Source organism: Schistocerca americana, chromosome 1 (genome assembly GCF_021461395.2).
Source record: "Schistocerca americana isolate TAMUIC-IGC-003095 chromosome 1, iqSchAmer2.1, whole genome shotgun sequence".
Taxonomy (NCBI): Eukaryota; Metazoa; Arthropoda; class Insecta; order Orthoptera; family Acrididae; genus Schistocerca; species Schistocerca americana.
The window spans coordinates 870,106,081-870,122,599 of record NC_060119.1 but is presented as its reverse complement, the minus strand read 5'-3'; the positions used below and the strand labels follow the sequence as shown (position 1 = coordinate 870,122,599).

Genomic DNA, 16,519 nt, shown 5'->3' with positions numbered 1-16,519 from the left:
CCACTGTTCCACATACAGCCCTTCCCTAGCACTGCACTTTAGCAGCTGTCATAAGGACTGCAATATCTCTCAGAGTGCAAGTCATGTGTAAAATTAGCAGGTAATACATAAATAAAAGATCACACTCACAATTCAGTCCAATTCTTGAACTTTTGCTTGTCCTGTGCAATCTGCTGACGTCTGTTGATACTATCTCCACAATAGGTCTTGCCACTTTTTTTCTCACAATAATTACAGTCAATTTAATATGAATGATTTTGTTTATCAGACATTTCTGTTTGGATTAATTTTCCACCTCCTTTCATCTAAATGTTGCCATCATGTTATGAAACAGATTAAAAGCTGGTAACATTTTCATCTGATATTCTAATACACGAACAGCGACCAAATTTCTTGTTTGTAAGCCACTTAGCAAATCATCACAGTTTCTCATAGTCAAGTAAAATATTGATCTGAATTAAGAATCAAGTACTGTTTTTTATAGGACAACATATCCCTTTTTGAATGTTTCCTTTACTTAAAAAGCGGCCTTAATGTTTATGCATTGTATCCACATATGTATTTCTATTCATCCACATACGCATTTTTATTGTAAAGCTGTTCCAATACATCAACAGTTTGCAAGGTGAGAGAATTTAGTGTTTTTTTCTCCTGTGTTTCACAACATTGTCAAATTTTAAGCAGAGCAAAAGACTGTTGTGGCTAGCTTGTAGTTTCTTGCGTATCCTTACACTAGCACACCACACGAGACTAATTGCATGCGATTGTTCGAGCAATGTCAGTACTGTATGAAGTGTTTTGGCACTACTGGGAAATCTTGAATCTGTTCAAATGCGAGTATCGTTTGGGCAGCCCTACCATTCCGAATTCTTCATAATAAATCTCCCCGTGACAATACTCGTCAGTAAATGAACACTTACCCCCTATATAATTGGTTAAACAATGTAAAAATGATTATCTCAGCAGCAATAGTTTAATCTGCGAATATAAGACGACCCTGTAGTTTTTGAATGATGAATTTGCGAAAAACCTCATCTTATAATCGGGTAAATATGGTATATAATTAAAGTAACCTAAAATGGAAATCATGTGTCTGAAGGCTAGTCCTACCCCATAGAAACATTTCTGAATTGTTGGATACAGACACTCTGCAGCTATGTACTCACATCAAAGTAGTACTGTCAAATTTCCAACACTGTTATACATTGATTAACTGCAGAGGCTGTTAATTTTTGTAACATATCCCCATGAAGATCATTACATCAGTGCCAAATCATCTTATCACAGAAAAAAATGCTCATTCATGTGTGCAACTCCATTCCTCTGCAGCAAACATGGAAAGAGAGAACAACCAAGCCATAATCAAAAAACTTTATTTTACAATAAAACAAATTTTACACACGCATTGACTTGTATTCGATATCTTTTCTGCACTGGATGGTTCCACTCTAGTTTTTTTAATAAAATTATGATTGAGAATGAAACCTGCACCACTGAAATGGTCAACTGCTTTTCCAGAATGAATTTAAATATGAAATACTGAACTTAGAGAACTGAAAGATGATACTAACACGATATTTAAGACTATATTTTTAAATTATACTGTTTACTTAATTTTGCTGGCACTAGCAACAGCAGGAAGTATGTTAATATCACTTGCCTCATTGAATACTGGTGTGTATCACCCATTACAAAACACAGTCAAATCTTGTGCTCTCACAATTTTTACATTTGTGCTCCAAGTACAATTTGCGGGAAGGCAAATGTTGAAGCTTTTTTAAGTACATTATAACTAAATGATGAGATCATTTACACACTATTACAAAGCAATGACAAAAAAACAATTTTCATTTAAGGAATGTTTCTGATTGTAAATTTACAATACTGCAAAGCCATAATCACAGTACTTATGCATACAGATGCACAACTAGAAAGATAGTTATACAAGAAATTATCCCCCTACCTGCAGACATGATTACTGAGTTTACACATTTTATTACATATTAAAATATATTACATCTGAGTCATTTCAGCTGTGTTGTTACTGACAGTCAATGGAAACAAAAATCAAACATCTCATTGTGTTTCAGTACCTTTCTTGCCTTTTGCCAAATAAGTTTACACTTTATTAGGTCTAGTTTCATCAGAGAATAAATATGAAATACACGTTTTCATCTATGAGTACAATGGGTACTTTGTGATGTGGGTTACAGTCAGCTTATTTCATGTTTTATGTATTTGTTTACTTGTGAACCATTAACCCTTAATAATTATACACAACACACAAGTTTCAATTTTACTATCTACAGAACTTCGTTATATGAAACTGATCCATAAAAGGCCTGAATATTTAAAATCTTTCATATAATGTTCAGAAACTGCAAGTTTCTTTAGGCAATAGTAGAGTGAAAACGAAAATGTAATAAACATCAACTTACATTTTGATTCTACAATGATGAACTGATTTGTAAAACAAGATGTCGTGGAAGAATTTGGTATTCAGTTGCACAGTGTTGACATTCCTCCATTTCCTGCCAGACTATACAACTTTTTTAAAGCAACAGAGTTATACCACCAAAGCAATTTGTCTCTCATGGACATGTGGGAGCTTTCCTATAAAAGTAGTTGTGTAAGCTATGAAATAAGAGGATTTATCAACAGCATCCTAGAATATCTGTTCCTTTCAGTATGCTCTGGCAAGTGAGTAACAAGTCTAGTTTTATTGATACAAGTGTTTTAGTATGAGTTTTCTTAATACTTGTTAATCAGTTCAAAATGATCTGTTATACAGGTAATCTGCACACCTAATGTTTTCATCAGATAAGAATCATTAGATATCAAGTTAACATTTGACTGTCTTTAAGAACATGAAGGCCACACATTGGGTGCAGAATGTCTCAGCAGCTGGAAAGAACACCGTTTTTTTCTAATATGTACAGTGGAACACTGTGTAAAGTTGGGACACAAACAAACTGCACTGAAAACTGAAAGCACCAATATGACTGTACTGTATACTACACACACAGAAACAACACACAAAGTTTCTTGTAATATATTAAAACAGTCAGAATGACAGTGTATCTATTACACTTTTACTGGTTGAATAGACCTAGAAGGCCCACAGTTCCTACTGGTACTACGTAAGTAATTCAGATGAATGGGTGACATTGCACAGACTCTCTAGGTGACATTTTTTGTTCTTCAATCAATTTTATTGATAAAAGAAAGGAAATGTGTTCCATCCATATTCATTCTCTCTCTCTCTCTCTCTCTCTCTCTCTCTCTCTCTCTCTCTCTCTCTCACCCACCCACCCACTCACCTCACCTCACCCACCCACCCGCGCCAAACACAGCTAAAATGAAAGACATCTGCAGTTACACAGACTTCACAACTCTGAGATCAACTAACTTAGCTGCTTATATGTATTCCACTATTCACCACAGTTACAGCTTCAGTCTCCTAAACGTTTCACACAAGTATTACAACCTGATAGAAACAAACCTGGTATTACTCTGAAGAGTGTAACCAAATATGTAAACAAAATTACTTTTGTGTGGCAACAACAGACATATGATACGACTGTCAGTGGCATTAAAGTCCTCAAATATTTAAGAAGTATCCCCAAAAGTTACAAAACTATCTTTCAGTAAGCCTACTAGAGTCCTTAGGTAATTAAAAACAGATCATACTGGTTGCATAATATCAGGTAAATATCTGTGTACTCTTTGTTCTTAGTGGATTGAGTAGGGTAGAGAATAGAGAAAGTATAATTTTTTTGGCATCTGCTTGTTCTAAACAGAAAACTGGATTAAAATGATGTATCTCCTGAAGTGCAAAGTAGGGCTGCAGTGGGCAGGGGATTTCTAGAATGGGGGAGTCACATTTCAAGGAGGTGGAGAGGGTCAATAGCGCACCTTTGAAAAATATTGCACATTTGTAGAAGGTTTTTACTGTGCTCTTTGTCAGCTAGTCTTTGTAGTCACGACAGGAAGCTGCTGAGGCCTTCTCGTTGGGATGCCAGAGGACGGTGTGTGGCTATGAACTGGGAGCTGCGCAGAGTTTGACTGCACTGTGGCAGCTGTTCCACGCTTCGGTAACCTTGCGACGGTAGGTGAAGGTGCTGGCAGCCGGGTCGCAGTCGAAGCTCTCCGTAGCCACACTTCACTCGAACTGTGAATATAATTAAATTTCAACACTGGTTCCTCTGAACATTTTTCATTACATGCAAATACACTTATGCAATAAAAGTTCTTACAGGTCATTTTATTAGGTCAACTATTCCATACAGTCTGTAAAATCTAATCTTACATGTCTCACCATCATTTGCTGACTGACAATGGAGAAGATTTTACTTATCTCCTGTTAAAGTGTTACTACCCACTGTGATGAAGTGGTCTTGCACTAAATTCAAAGAATGTATCTGCATATTCCTCTTGTAAATCAAGTATAATAGTACATTTTTCAATTTTGTCCTACATAATTAACAGTAAATTTGTTACCAGCAGGTTTCAACAACATCCAAGTATTAAGAACAAGCTTCATAAACTCAAATGAGAATCCCTGGAGATTAGACATTCTTTTTACGAAACACTTTAAAAATTTTTGGAGAATTGGCATTTGAAGTTGACTGTGGAAAATTCTACTGCAGCCAACATACATTTTGTGTAAGCACTATGAAAGTAACAGATATTAGGGCCTGTTCAGAGGCATATAGACAGTCGTTTTTCCCTTGCTCTATTTGTGAGTGGAACGGGGAAGGAAATGACTAGCAGTGCTACGAGGTCCCCTGCCGGGCACCATACTGTGGATGAGGGGTCAGGGTGGGGTTGTACAATGATGAAGACAACTACGTTTATTGTAATAACAAAAATATGAATTTGTCTACTACTGGAAGATCAGCGCTTTACTAATCATGGTGATATTAAATATGGAAGCCCTTTTATTTCTTTGGCCCTTGATCTGACTTAACCAGTTTATAGTGGACGCTAGAGACAAGTCTGGATTCTGAACCACAGCACAACATGGTGTTTATGACATATTGCCACACATGCAAGGATCAATAAGTGACAAATTCTAGTGTCAAATGAAGACTGAATCCCACGTCTTTGAATCTGCAGACCATCAGTTGCCCAATTAGTCAAGAAGCCACCTCGAAATACAAGGTTATTATAAATGATTGATTTCAAAAATTCACTGTAGCTACATTAACAAACATATTGTCACAAAACTCAACATTCAAACTGAAAAACTCAAAGTTTTGTACTGTTGCAGCTGCAGATCAGATTCCTGCCCCAAGAGCACAGCAGGGAGGAGTTAGACAAGATGGTGACAGGCACGAAGAAAGCAATGTTGTGCTTGAAATAAATTTACATCAGTCTGCCGGAGCATTACAATGACACTTCAAAATTTCCACCAACTGCCAATTCCATTGAATATGCTGTGCATGTGGGAAGACATATATAGTACTGACATCTCTAGGATCAGTAGGGGAAGTGGGGTTGCACACGGGGAGCACTTATAATACCAAAAGAGGTGAGAGTTTTTCTACGTGTGTGCAATGGCCTGTATCCATAAGTCAAACAATATTGCAACAGAAAATCTGTGAAATCACTTCAATTATATATAACAACCTCATACACTGCACACAAAAACTGTGTTGCAGAAGTTTGAAATTTGGCTCAAAAATATCTAAAATTTGGCACAAAAATATCTAAGACATCCTCCTGTAATGACGCTAAAATATGGCACCCTTCATCATCATCATCCTCCAGCTCAGCAAGGATTTGAACAGTTTGTTGACGACACTTGCAAATAAAAGTGTCTGCGCCTAGAGTCTCCCATGAGGTGTGAGTTGGGTGCATGATTTTACACTGGCACTAAATTTCACCACAATTCTGCACAACACCACAGTGGATTTGTCGCAAGATGCAAAGCTCCTCATCTCCCCCTCCCCTCCCCTCCCCGCCTTATCACTGACACCTCTCCCCTTCTCCTGACAGACGAGGTCAGAAGCACAGTGTCCGGCATTGAAATCACAGTTTTTTTATGAGTACCCGAGGAAAATATTCAGACACACCAGTTCTTAGAATCAATACGGAAAAGTCTCAGGATGTGGTGCAAAAAGGCACCAATAAAGGACACAGATTTCCACACACTTCATTGTTGGAAACAGTTTACAATGTGTTGAACGACAGGGAGGGGGGGAGGGGGGTGGCGGAGATAGGAGAGGGGTGGGGGAGAGGGGTGGGGGAGAGGGGTGGGGGAGAGGGGTGGGGGAGAGGGGTGGGGGAGAGGGGTGGGGGAGAGGGGTGGGGGAGAGGGGTGGGGGAGAGGGGTGGGGGAGAGGGGTGGGGGAGAGGGGTGGGGGAGAGGGGTGGGGGAGAGGGGTGGGGGAGAGGGGTGGGGGAGAGGGGTGGGGGAGAGGGGTGGGGGAGAGGGGTGGGGGAGAGGGGTGGGGGAGAGGGGTGGGGGAGAGGGGTGGGGGAGAGGGGTGGGGGAGAGGGGTGGGGGAGAGGGGTGGGGGAGAGGGGTGGGGGAGAGGGGTGGGGGAGAGCGGTGGGGGAGAGGGGTGGGGGAGAGGGGTGGGGGAGAGCGGTGGGGGAGAGCGGTGGGGGAGAGGGGTGGGGGAGAGGGGTGGGGGAGAGGGGTGGGGGAGAGGGGTGGGGGAGAGGGGTGGGGGAGAGGGGTGGGGGAGAGGGGTGGGGGAGAGGGGTGGGGGAGAGGGGTGGGGGAGAGGGGTGGGGGAGAGGGGTGGGGGAGAGGGGTGGGGGAGAGGGGTGGGGGAGAGGGGTGGGGGAGAGGGGTGGGGGAGAGGGGTGGGGGAGAGGGGTGGGGGAGAGGGGTGGGGGAGAGGGGTGGGGGAGAGGGGTGGGGGAGAGGGGTGGGGGAGAGGGGTGGGGGAGAGGGGTGGGGGAGAGGGGTGGGGGAGAGGGGTGGGGGAGAGGGGAGGGGTAAGGAGGGAGGAGGGAGAGATGTTAATGGAAGGTGTGAATAACTTCCCATTGCCTGACTTGTCTATGGTGGCATTGAGCAGAATTGGGTTGAAATTTGGTGCCAATGAGTAGACGCATTGCTGTGCAAATCACCAAGCCTATAGGATGTCGCAGGAGCCACACTTTTTCACCATTATAGAGAAAGTTTGTAGGTGTCTTTGCACCAGATGTCACACTTCTACATTACAATGGGGGAAAATGACAGGGTTTCAAAATGCAGACCATTTCACTTTTTTAGACAGTGTAGTTATTGTTCAAGTGGCTCTGAGCACTATGGGACTTAACTTCTAAGGTCATCAGTCCCCTAGAACTTAGAACTACTTAAACCTTACTACCCTAAAGACATCACACACATCCACACCCGAGGCAGGATTCGAACTTGCGATGTAGCGGTCGCACGGTTCCAGACTAACGCCCAGAACCGCTCGGCCACCCCGGCCGGCATAGTTATTGTAACAGTGATACACTAGTATTGGTAATTGGAAAATAGTTTTGTCTGATTGGAAGTACAATTTTTACCCCACTCTAGGTTCATTACCTTCGTATATATTATCTTTCATATCCCTTATACTAAAAAAAAGTGTTCTTTCAAAAAAGTCTAAGTGTCTGAAGACTTGAGTTTTAAGCATACATTAACATGAAATATGACTCTACTGTACAACACATTGTTAATGCACCATTCCCAGGCAACTTTACTTAAGTTCACATAGCACACACAAAATATTTACAGCAGTCTGCGATTGCTACTCTTTGCAGTTAAGGCAACTAAGTTTGCTGAAGTACAGCTGCTATACAACAGAGAAAGCATATTAAAGTATTCTTTATGACAATAGGTTAAGCAATAGATTAAGTCGTGCATGTTATACTGTGCCATAAAGTCACCAATCAGAGCAATTTTACATACAAGAAAGATAAATGAGATGATGCAACTTCCTAATTACTGTCAACGTAATGTTAATATCTTCAGAAACTATTTGTAACACTATTTTCTATCAAAAAATTTCTCATATAGTAATTATCACCATTTATTCAGATTGCTGCAAGTCAGAGTAACAGTAACCATACACTATCATATTAGTTTCGAGGAATTGCAGTTCAGATGGAGCACAAATGTACCGAAGATTTCCAAGTTAAGAAGAGGTATTTTGGTGAGGTCATATAGCATCATTTTTCAAAATTAAATTTGAAGAGCTATAGAAATGTTGGAAACACTAGAGAAAAATGTAGGCCCACAGCATTTTTTTAGTACCTATCATAATAATTAATACATTTTAATTTCCTGGGAAACTTGAAACCATAGAAGAGAGAGAGAGAGAGAGAGAGAGAGAGAGAGAGAGAGACACGCGCGCTCTTCAACATTGTTTAACAGCCTCTGGTGTTGATTCCAATGCTTCTATTCATTCCCAAAACACAGCAAGACACCCCAAATTACAACCAAATCAACAGCCTGCTACTTTGCTCTTATGATCAGTCTTGTCATTAGTTTGAAGGATATCATGGAGGATACGAAAAATATGTACAATCAGATAAGCACAGCAACACATGCAAGCAAGATGAAATATCAAACACAACAAGCTATTGAGATTACAGAATCCATATAATTTCACATCAAATAGCTGCAGAACAATTCAAATGCAGACATATAGTGTGTGAAGTACAAGCAGTACTGCAAATGAAGTATTAAAATTATGTTTTTCCCCCAGATAAATTTCAGTCATCAGTTGTAAATAAATTTTATCTTTACCAGTTTCAATAAATTAGTCATCTTCACAAGTTTAGTTTAGAAGACAGTGATCATCATCTTCATAGAAGGATACTGCTATGGTATGTTCAGAAAGTTATGTATTTGGACTGCTATTGCTAGCACAACAGATACATTGATGTGATTCAGTTATTGTAAACAGTGTTTAAAATAATCATGTTATATACATGAACATACCATGGCATTATCTTCCTATGAAGAAGATATTGATCGACAGGTAAAGTGAGCTTCTGAAGATGGCTGATTTGTCAAAGCTGGTAAAGATAATATTACTGATTTGCAACTGATGACAAATTTATCCTGAAAAAATAATACTACAGTTGCTGAATACTAGATCTATAAATAAAATATTAAAGTTACTTTGGTCCCAAAGCTTCTTCAAAAGTGAGCCCTGAATAAAATTCACTTCTGTCCGACAAATTTAACCCCATCACTCACACTTGTGGATTGCACAGAGTTTCTTACCTTATGGTTATTTACTGTACCATACTGGCATTTTCTGACACAAAATAGCACATTCTGAAAGAGTGAAGTGTGTCTTTCACTCAGAGGCTGATATAATTAAACCTGCTTCACCCGCCAATTCAGTAACCAACAAATCGGTTTATGGAGAATGTAACAGTGTTTACGTTCACATACACATTTCCTCACTGTCAGTTTTACTGACACTTAAATTACATTCTTGAGCATTAAAACGAATTTTTTCATTATTTTGTAATTATATTATGGGGAATGTTACCTTTTTCAAATTTTGTAAATTACTATAGGTACTATGAGAAGTAAGACCCACAGAAAAGTCTGGTTTCTGGGATATCATTTTCACCAAAATAAAAGTAAATTGGCAGGCACACAGTATTTTTTTATATTAGTGAAATTGAAAAAATTACAGAAATTGTGCAGCTGACAACTGGTTATTATTTTAGTTACAAGTTTACATACCACAGCAGCTGAACAGCTATTAACAATATTAATCCTGTGATGCATTAGTTGCAAGTAGCCTGTGACAAAAGTGAGACCCGTACAAAGTTTTCCACTCCACGCTGTGGTGACACAGCAACCAGTATGCAGAATGTGGAGGAAACTGTCTTGATTTTGATGCTGAAATTACCATTTATTTAGTCACCAATGACACACCTAGTTTAAAGCACCTTCAGATTGGCCAATAAATATTTATAAGCAACTTGTTGATGTTACTGATAAAACAACTGCAAAAATGAATTCACCTCATGTACAAGAAAAATAGTCGAGGCGAATAATGCTGTCATGTAATGCTTAAATACGTCATGGGAGCATGCATTTGCCTCTATTTTTCTTGCACATTACAAGGGCAATTTATTTTTGTGGGTGTTTTATCATTGATATCCACAACATGCTTATGAACATTTATCAACCAACCTGAACATTCCTTGAACTAGGTGTAACATGCATTGTGGGAAACTGAATAAATAAAAAATAGTATCAACACGACAATGAGGCTGTTTTCTTCTCATTACCCACTGAAGCATTATCCTTTCAAAATTTATGAAGGAATATTTGACATTGACAGATGGATCACTTTATCAGCCACGTTGACAAATTGTGTGTCACACTAATAAACATTTTGGACTAGTCACCCCATGTGTCATCTGTCTTTTGTTGAGATACATCATGTCAGACGGAGCTCTGGGTATATATGGGTGTTTGCAGACAGAGAAATAACAACCTATGAGGGAGCAAACAGAAATAACCAATGAGGGATAGTTCTGTCTTAAACTTTGAACAATAATAAATAAGAATAATACATTTTGCATCCTAGTAAACACCTGCGTTAATTTCTCCAGCAGATGATTTTCTTTTGGATGGGTTTCACTGTTGGGAAACTTTAAAGGTGACAATGTTATCTCTCAATTATTTGTAATATCTACTATTCCAGTTTCAGTCTTTAGTCATTACCAAGTGAAAGACAATGAAAATTTGATTTTAAATTTTGATGTGCTAAAGCATGAAATTTTATCGTGTTCCACTCGAAAATATTTGGAAGTGGAAATTCCAACCTGGATTTTACAAGTAAGTAATTTTAACAATTAAAGGCAAAAAGATTAAACTGACTTCAAATTTACCAGGTACAGCCATACTTATTAATTTTGAAGTCATTTTACTCTTTTTAAAAGACAGTCACCTTCAGCTGTTGAAATTGATTACTTGTAAAATCCAGGCTGGAATTTCCATTTCCAAATGTTTTTGAGCAGAACACAATAAAAATTTCATGCTTTAGCACATCAAAATTTAAAACAAAGTTTTCATTCTCTGCTTTCACGAATGGCTTCGATTATTGTTTTTGGCTTGAAATTGTGAATCCATGTCTCACCCCCAGTAACAAAAGCACAAAACCATATTTGAATAGCCCTAACATTTACTCTGAATCTATCAAAAGCACTAGTAGCACTCATTTTCAATCACCACAACCGGTTTTGGACACTAAGGCCATTTTCAAGCACTTATGAGCCTAGTGTCTTGGAAGCATATACACTGACCGTGTACTACCACGATGCTAGGTTCATAGCTACTAAAGATAGTCTTGGTGGAAGAACCAGTTTTGGCAACTGAGAATGGAAGTGCTACTGGTGCTGTTTATTGATTCTGAATAATTACAACAGTTGTGGGACCCTGCACCATTAAGTTCAGCATTCTGGGCAAGAAATTAATCTTAAAATTACTTAGAAATTCATTTTTAAATTTTGATTTGGTCAGGATTCCACAAAGGTGGTACATATCTTGCACAATGCTTTAGCATAGTCAATTCTACCTGTAAAATGTACCTCTGCTACTTCTGATATGCTTTATGGTTAGTTTTAACATTTGCATTTTTATCATTGTGCATTCTTTAGATTTAAAAGTTTGACAAATCAGTTTATCATGAACCATCCCAACAGAGTACATCTGACAACAGTACCAGTTTCTGGTTAATCTGTATGAATGGAAAAGAAACCACATGCACACACACACAACTACTTTCAGAAGCCACATAAAGAAGGAAGTTCTATACATCAAACCCACATTACACTTACATTATCTGGCAACAATACCGAAATCATACACAAAAAATTAATAGCAACACAATGTCTAAATCTGCGGAAAAAATTCTTTTGTCTGGCACATGTAACTTCCAGTTCAAGAACAACAAACTTAACTCATGTAAGCAGGCAGCCATCTACTCACCACATAGAGGTGTTGAGTGGTATACAAACACATTCGATGTGCATGTATTCTGCCACTCACCACCACATGTGTGGAGTCTACACAGTTTATATTTTTATCCAATCCCTGACTTTCTTCTGTTTAATGTCTGTAACTTGTGGCTTCTTCATGTCACAGCACAACAGGATTGAGCACATTACACTGAACAGACTGCACTGATTTTTTTTGACAACTATAATATATTCAGAGCAAACTAGTGACAAATGTTAATATGAAATCTGGTATTCTCAATCACGTATTAGTTTCTCTTGTGAAATATTTAAACTGACTGCTTTTGCTCTTATCACGTCATCTCAAACCACAAATATTTAGCCATCTATATTTTCTCATTTACTGAGGTACATGTGATACGAGATTCAGCAAGCCTTGACAACTCCTTGCATTCTTTTCTACGAATTTTTTACTTGTTTGCCTGCACACAACTACAATCTTCAATATGGTACTGCATGACAATAGGTGTTATGGTAACAAACAATAATCAGAAAGTCTTACCTGCATTCAGTGTTTCTATGAACAATTAATTTATACCGCTGAAAAATCTCTATGTAACAATTACAAGATATACTTGCCTTTCAAGGTAGTTCGAACTACTTGTTTTTAAATGAACAAACTTTTTTCATTTCATGAGAGACATTTACTGCATTTTACTACAGAGTTTGATCTTGTGCCACACAAATATAAATAAAAACCCAATTTCTGTCATTCATCCTTTCTCATTTCATTAAACAAAAGCACTAAGTTTTATTGTGCTGAGACATGAAGTAGTAATGATTACTGGAAGTCCCAGACAGAATTAAATGTAGTTTGTGGGAACATACCACCACTCACCTTTAAGATTAAGTGCTGAGTGATAGAAACACAAACTGCCTCTAGTTTAAGTGAAAGTAGGTGGACTATATAAGGTAATTGTGCGCTACAAGATTATGAGTGGCCACGAGTGAGAGTGATTACAAAACACAAACAAAGCAGGGACAGCACACTGCACACAGAGCCAAAATGGTATGAAAGAACTTTCACAGGTCAAGAAAGTTAAAAAAAATATTGGTTTCTCTCAAATCAGCAAGAAATCTGAATTACAAAATTAACATTACACTGTACTTACTCCATAAGACTAACCACAGCAGCATGAAAAAAGACGGTACTGTGGTTTAAACACCATTTACCTATTTACGTTATTTAGAATGGGACAACTGAACATTCTAAGCTAGTTCTCTAAATTAGAGAATCAAATCACTCAAACTTTAAAAATCTGCTCTTAAAAATTTGTTGTTTAGTGTCAAAAGATACTTCTGATAAACTTATCAATGTTGAAATTAAATCCCATACTAGAATTTCTGAATAATGTTAGCAACTAAATTAGGGATGTGCTTTTCTGGAAGAACGTACGTTATAATTTTTCCAAAAATCTATGCAAATGACCTGTGTTAGAATGGAACGAATGATTCTGAGCAGAAAATTAATTAATGAACAAAAATGTAAGTGAGAATGGTGAGCTGGCAGAGTAGAAAAGATTCCTAGATGATGGATAAAACAGAAGATAATATTAAAACACCACAATCTGGAAGTGCAGTGTTTGTGAAGCTTTAGAATAGGAAACAGTTTTAACAATCCTTAAACATCTTCAAAGAATGGGTAAACTTCAATGATTTACCGCACTAATCATATTCAAGTTTAGTTTTGTACATTAGAGTGATTTATATAACAAATTTCCACACATTAAGGCACTTACTGCCTGCATGCAATGAGTACAGATTAAACTAGCACTTTAAACGCAGCTTTCTATATTTCGTGCACACAGTGTGGCAGCCTTATGACGAACTACATATCTGGTGTTAGTTAAGAAGAGGTTTGCATTTTGTGATCAACTATTCTAATTTCTTGCATAAAGATGCTGATTGAATGTGTGTATGCTTGCAGTTTTATTGTATAATAACTAATTTTCCTGTAAGTTTTCAAGTAGTTAACAAAGAAAGCCTCAATGTGTGATACTCACTCAATATCAAAATGCCATGATATGCATGCAACACCCCATTTTTCTCATAACTTGCAAATAGAGGCACTTTTAGAAAATACTATGTTTTATATGTCATACTTTTCACAATATTAACTATTATAAATATATGATACTACAATATCTTTTGTGACAGGCACAATGAATGACAATGCATTAAATGCAGCAGGCACAGTAAGTTGACTGCCATCATTAAAATAATACCACAAGTTAGGTCAACATGGGACACACACACTACCTTTCCAATCCGGAAGCTGGTGGCAGCAATAACAGAAAATTAAAAATGTTTCAGATTTCTTTCCCTAATGAGTGAATGAAAACAAACGAACAAACACACACACACACACACACACACACACACACACACACATACAAAATTAATCACTATTCTCTCACAAGTGAAGTAAATGCTAATTTGTCAAGTTAAAGAAAAGTTTTTGGACTTTACTAATATATTTGGAAAAATGCTTTTTTTCTCCCAAGTAAATTTAAACACCTTCAAATCTTACCTGACCAATGGCCCATTTGCAGAGTCTGATGGGAGGGACTGCAGCAACGAAGGCCCAGCAGAGACTGGTCTCAACTGTAAACAATATGTTTGCTTAAGCTATTTATAAATAAGTTTATGCACTTTAAGGACTTTTAAGGAAATTCAGATGCTGTACTAGGATAGTGTAAGGCATGTAAAAGGTGCAAAAGGGTGATATTCATAGTCTGAGGCCAACAGAGGAGTTCAGCAAGGCAGTGCATTGTCCCCACTACTGCTCATCAGTGTTACAGAAGATATAATACACAAATTCACAAAAGGTTTTTGTGAACTAATGCAACTGATTTTGCAGAGGATTCCATGATAAAGGGTGGAACAGACAGTAGTAGTTCAGACCAGACTCAACTTGTGGAAATCCTAGTTCCAGCAATACTGCCTCCACATCAGTGACACCAAGAGAGTGGCAAAGGTAGTTAGCCAAGATAGTCATGCTGCAAGTGTTAAATTACAGGACCACCAGGCAGAGCAGTAGTGGTCAACCTGGTCCCTATTGTCCATGAGTGGGCCTTCCAAATTTTAGGCAGTAGGGGTTTCAGAAACATTTTCATTAGGTTTTCATACAAATTTTGACGTAAGTCTACTTTATAAATTTATAAATTAAAGTTTCTTCCCTACTTTATACATCAGTACTGTGGAAACAGTGAACGGTTAGAAAATTTTGCTGCTAACAGACACACAAAAGTGTTTGGTTGGTAAAAGAGGTTGACTACCCCTGAGCTAGAGTACTCTGTACCTCAGAAATAACATCCCCTTGAATAATTTGATTAGACAGATCACCAACAGACTCCAAGTGGGTTTTGAATTGTACCAACAAGTGAGACCATTTTATGGAACAACATTATTCCAGAAAAAGCAAAAAACAGTGATGTACAACAGCTACTTCAAACCATTAAGGACCTGTGTGCTATTGAAGCATGTTCCTCCACAAAAAGAATCATAGGGATTGCAGTTATCAGAAATTAAATTCCTTAGTCCACCATCCAGAAGACTAAGCTGGATAAGTTAAGGAATGAATAAATGAGGAAGAAAGCCAGAAGATGGCCCTCTCAGACTGAATCAGCACTTCCACATTGCAGTGGTGTAATGAGAGTGGAGCGCACAAGAATGGCCCAAATAAATTTGGTACAATATGAAGGAAAACGTTCTGTAGGAAAAGCCAGAAACCATTTTCAAAATTCTGTCTACTGTGTGTTTAGCAGTCTCATTAATTCAAGAAAGAGTTTCACTCTATGGCTTGGTAATTCCTCTGATCAAAATACTGGAAACTACATTTTAGCTATTGCATTTTAATAAACATTGTGTTGTGGAAAGGGTGTATGTGTAGCTGGGTACTGCTACCTCAGTTTGACTATTTTCTATTTTTCCCTTAAAAATGTTCATGTTTAAGAAATGAGTATGGCTGACATTTACCATCGTCCCTATTATGTTAACTTACTCTCTCAGTCTGTGTGGCAGCGTTGATAGTTTCTGCCTGGTCTGTGTGCACATTGTTCTCACGTGCTTTGTCCGTGTACTTCGTCATCTGCACCTGAAGCAGCTGGATGGTTCGTTCTTTATCTTCTAGCTGCTGCTGGAGGAAAACCACCTGTAGGATATATAACCAAACTTTAATGTTAAACCGTATGACAACAAACAAAAATGACTGGGGAAAAAGATATACACATTTAACAATGTGTGTATTAATAGAAAAGTCATTCCTTTTTAAAATACATACTTTACATAATGATCATCTGTAATTTTATGAAGGATTAAGATTCCACATGGTAGCAATTGGGTTTTTATAAATGCACTACAGAGATTTATAAAGGAGAATCATGGATTTTGTATTTTATGTTAGATCATAAACAGTTCTGTATTTGATCTGTTAATCACACTTCATAGTCACCTAACAATACCAGCTTCATAAATCATATTATTCAGAAACTAATCATGAATCTACCCCTGAAACATTAACCAGAACTGATTAAGA

At 37.9% G+C, this 16,519-nt stretch overlaps 1 protein-coding gene across 6 annotated transcripts in view; it reads right to left on the bottom strand.

Annotated features, from left to right (window-relative positions):
- Window positions 1-3,343: 3,343 nt before the first annotated feature.
- The window catches only part of LOC124613943, a 596,835-nt gene continuing 583,659 nt past the window's right edge, over window positions 3,344-16,519 (bottom strand). For 4 of the 6 annotated variants that reach the window (XM_047142701.1, XM_047142711.1, XM_047142747.1 and 1 more), the window contains 3 exons: window positions 15,986-16,135; window positions 14,513-14,586; window positions 3,344-4,171 (listed from right to left, as the gene is read on the bottom strand). In XM_047142701.1, the coding sequence (XP_046998657.1) occupies window positions 3,964-4,171; window positions 14,513-14,586; window positions 15,986-16,135 (432 nt within the window). In that variant the 3' untranslated portion in view covers window positions 3,344-3,963. Of the gene's footprint in view, window positions 4,172-13,094; window positions 13,104-14,241; window positions 14,258-14,512; window positions 14,587-15,985; window positions 16,136-16,519 lie in introns of all 6 variants that reach the window. The other 2 variants (XM_047142729.1, XM_047142738.1) reach the window with 2 other exon arrangements.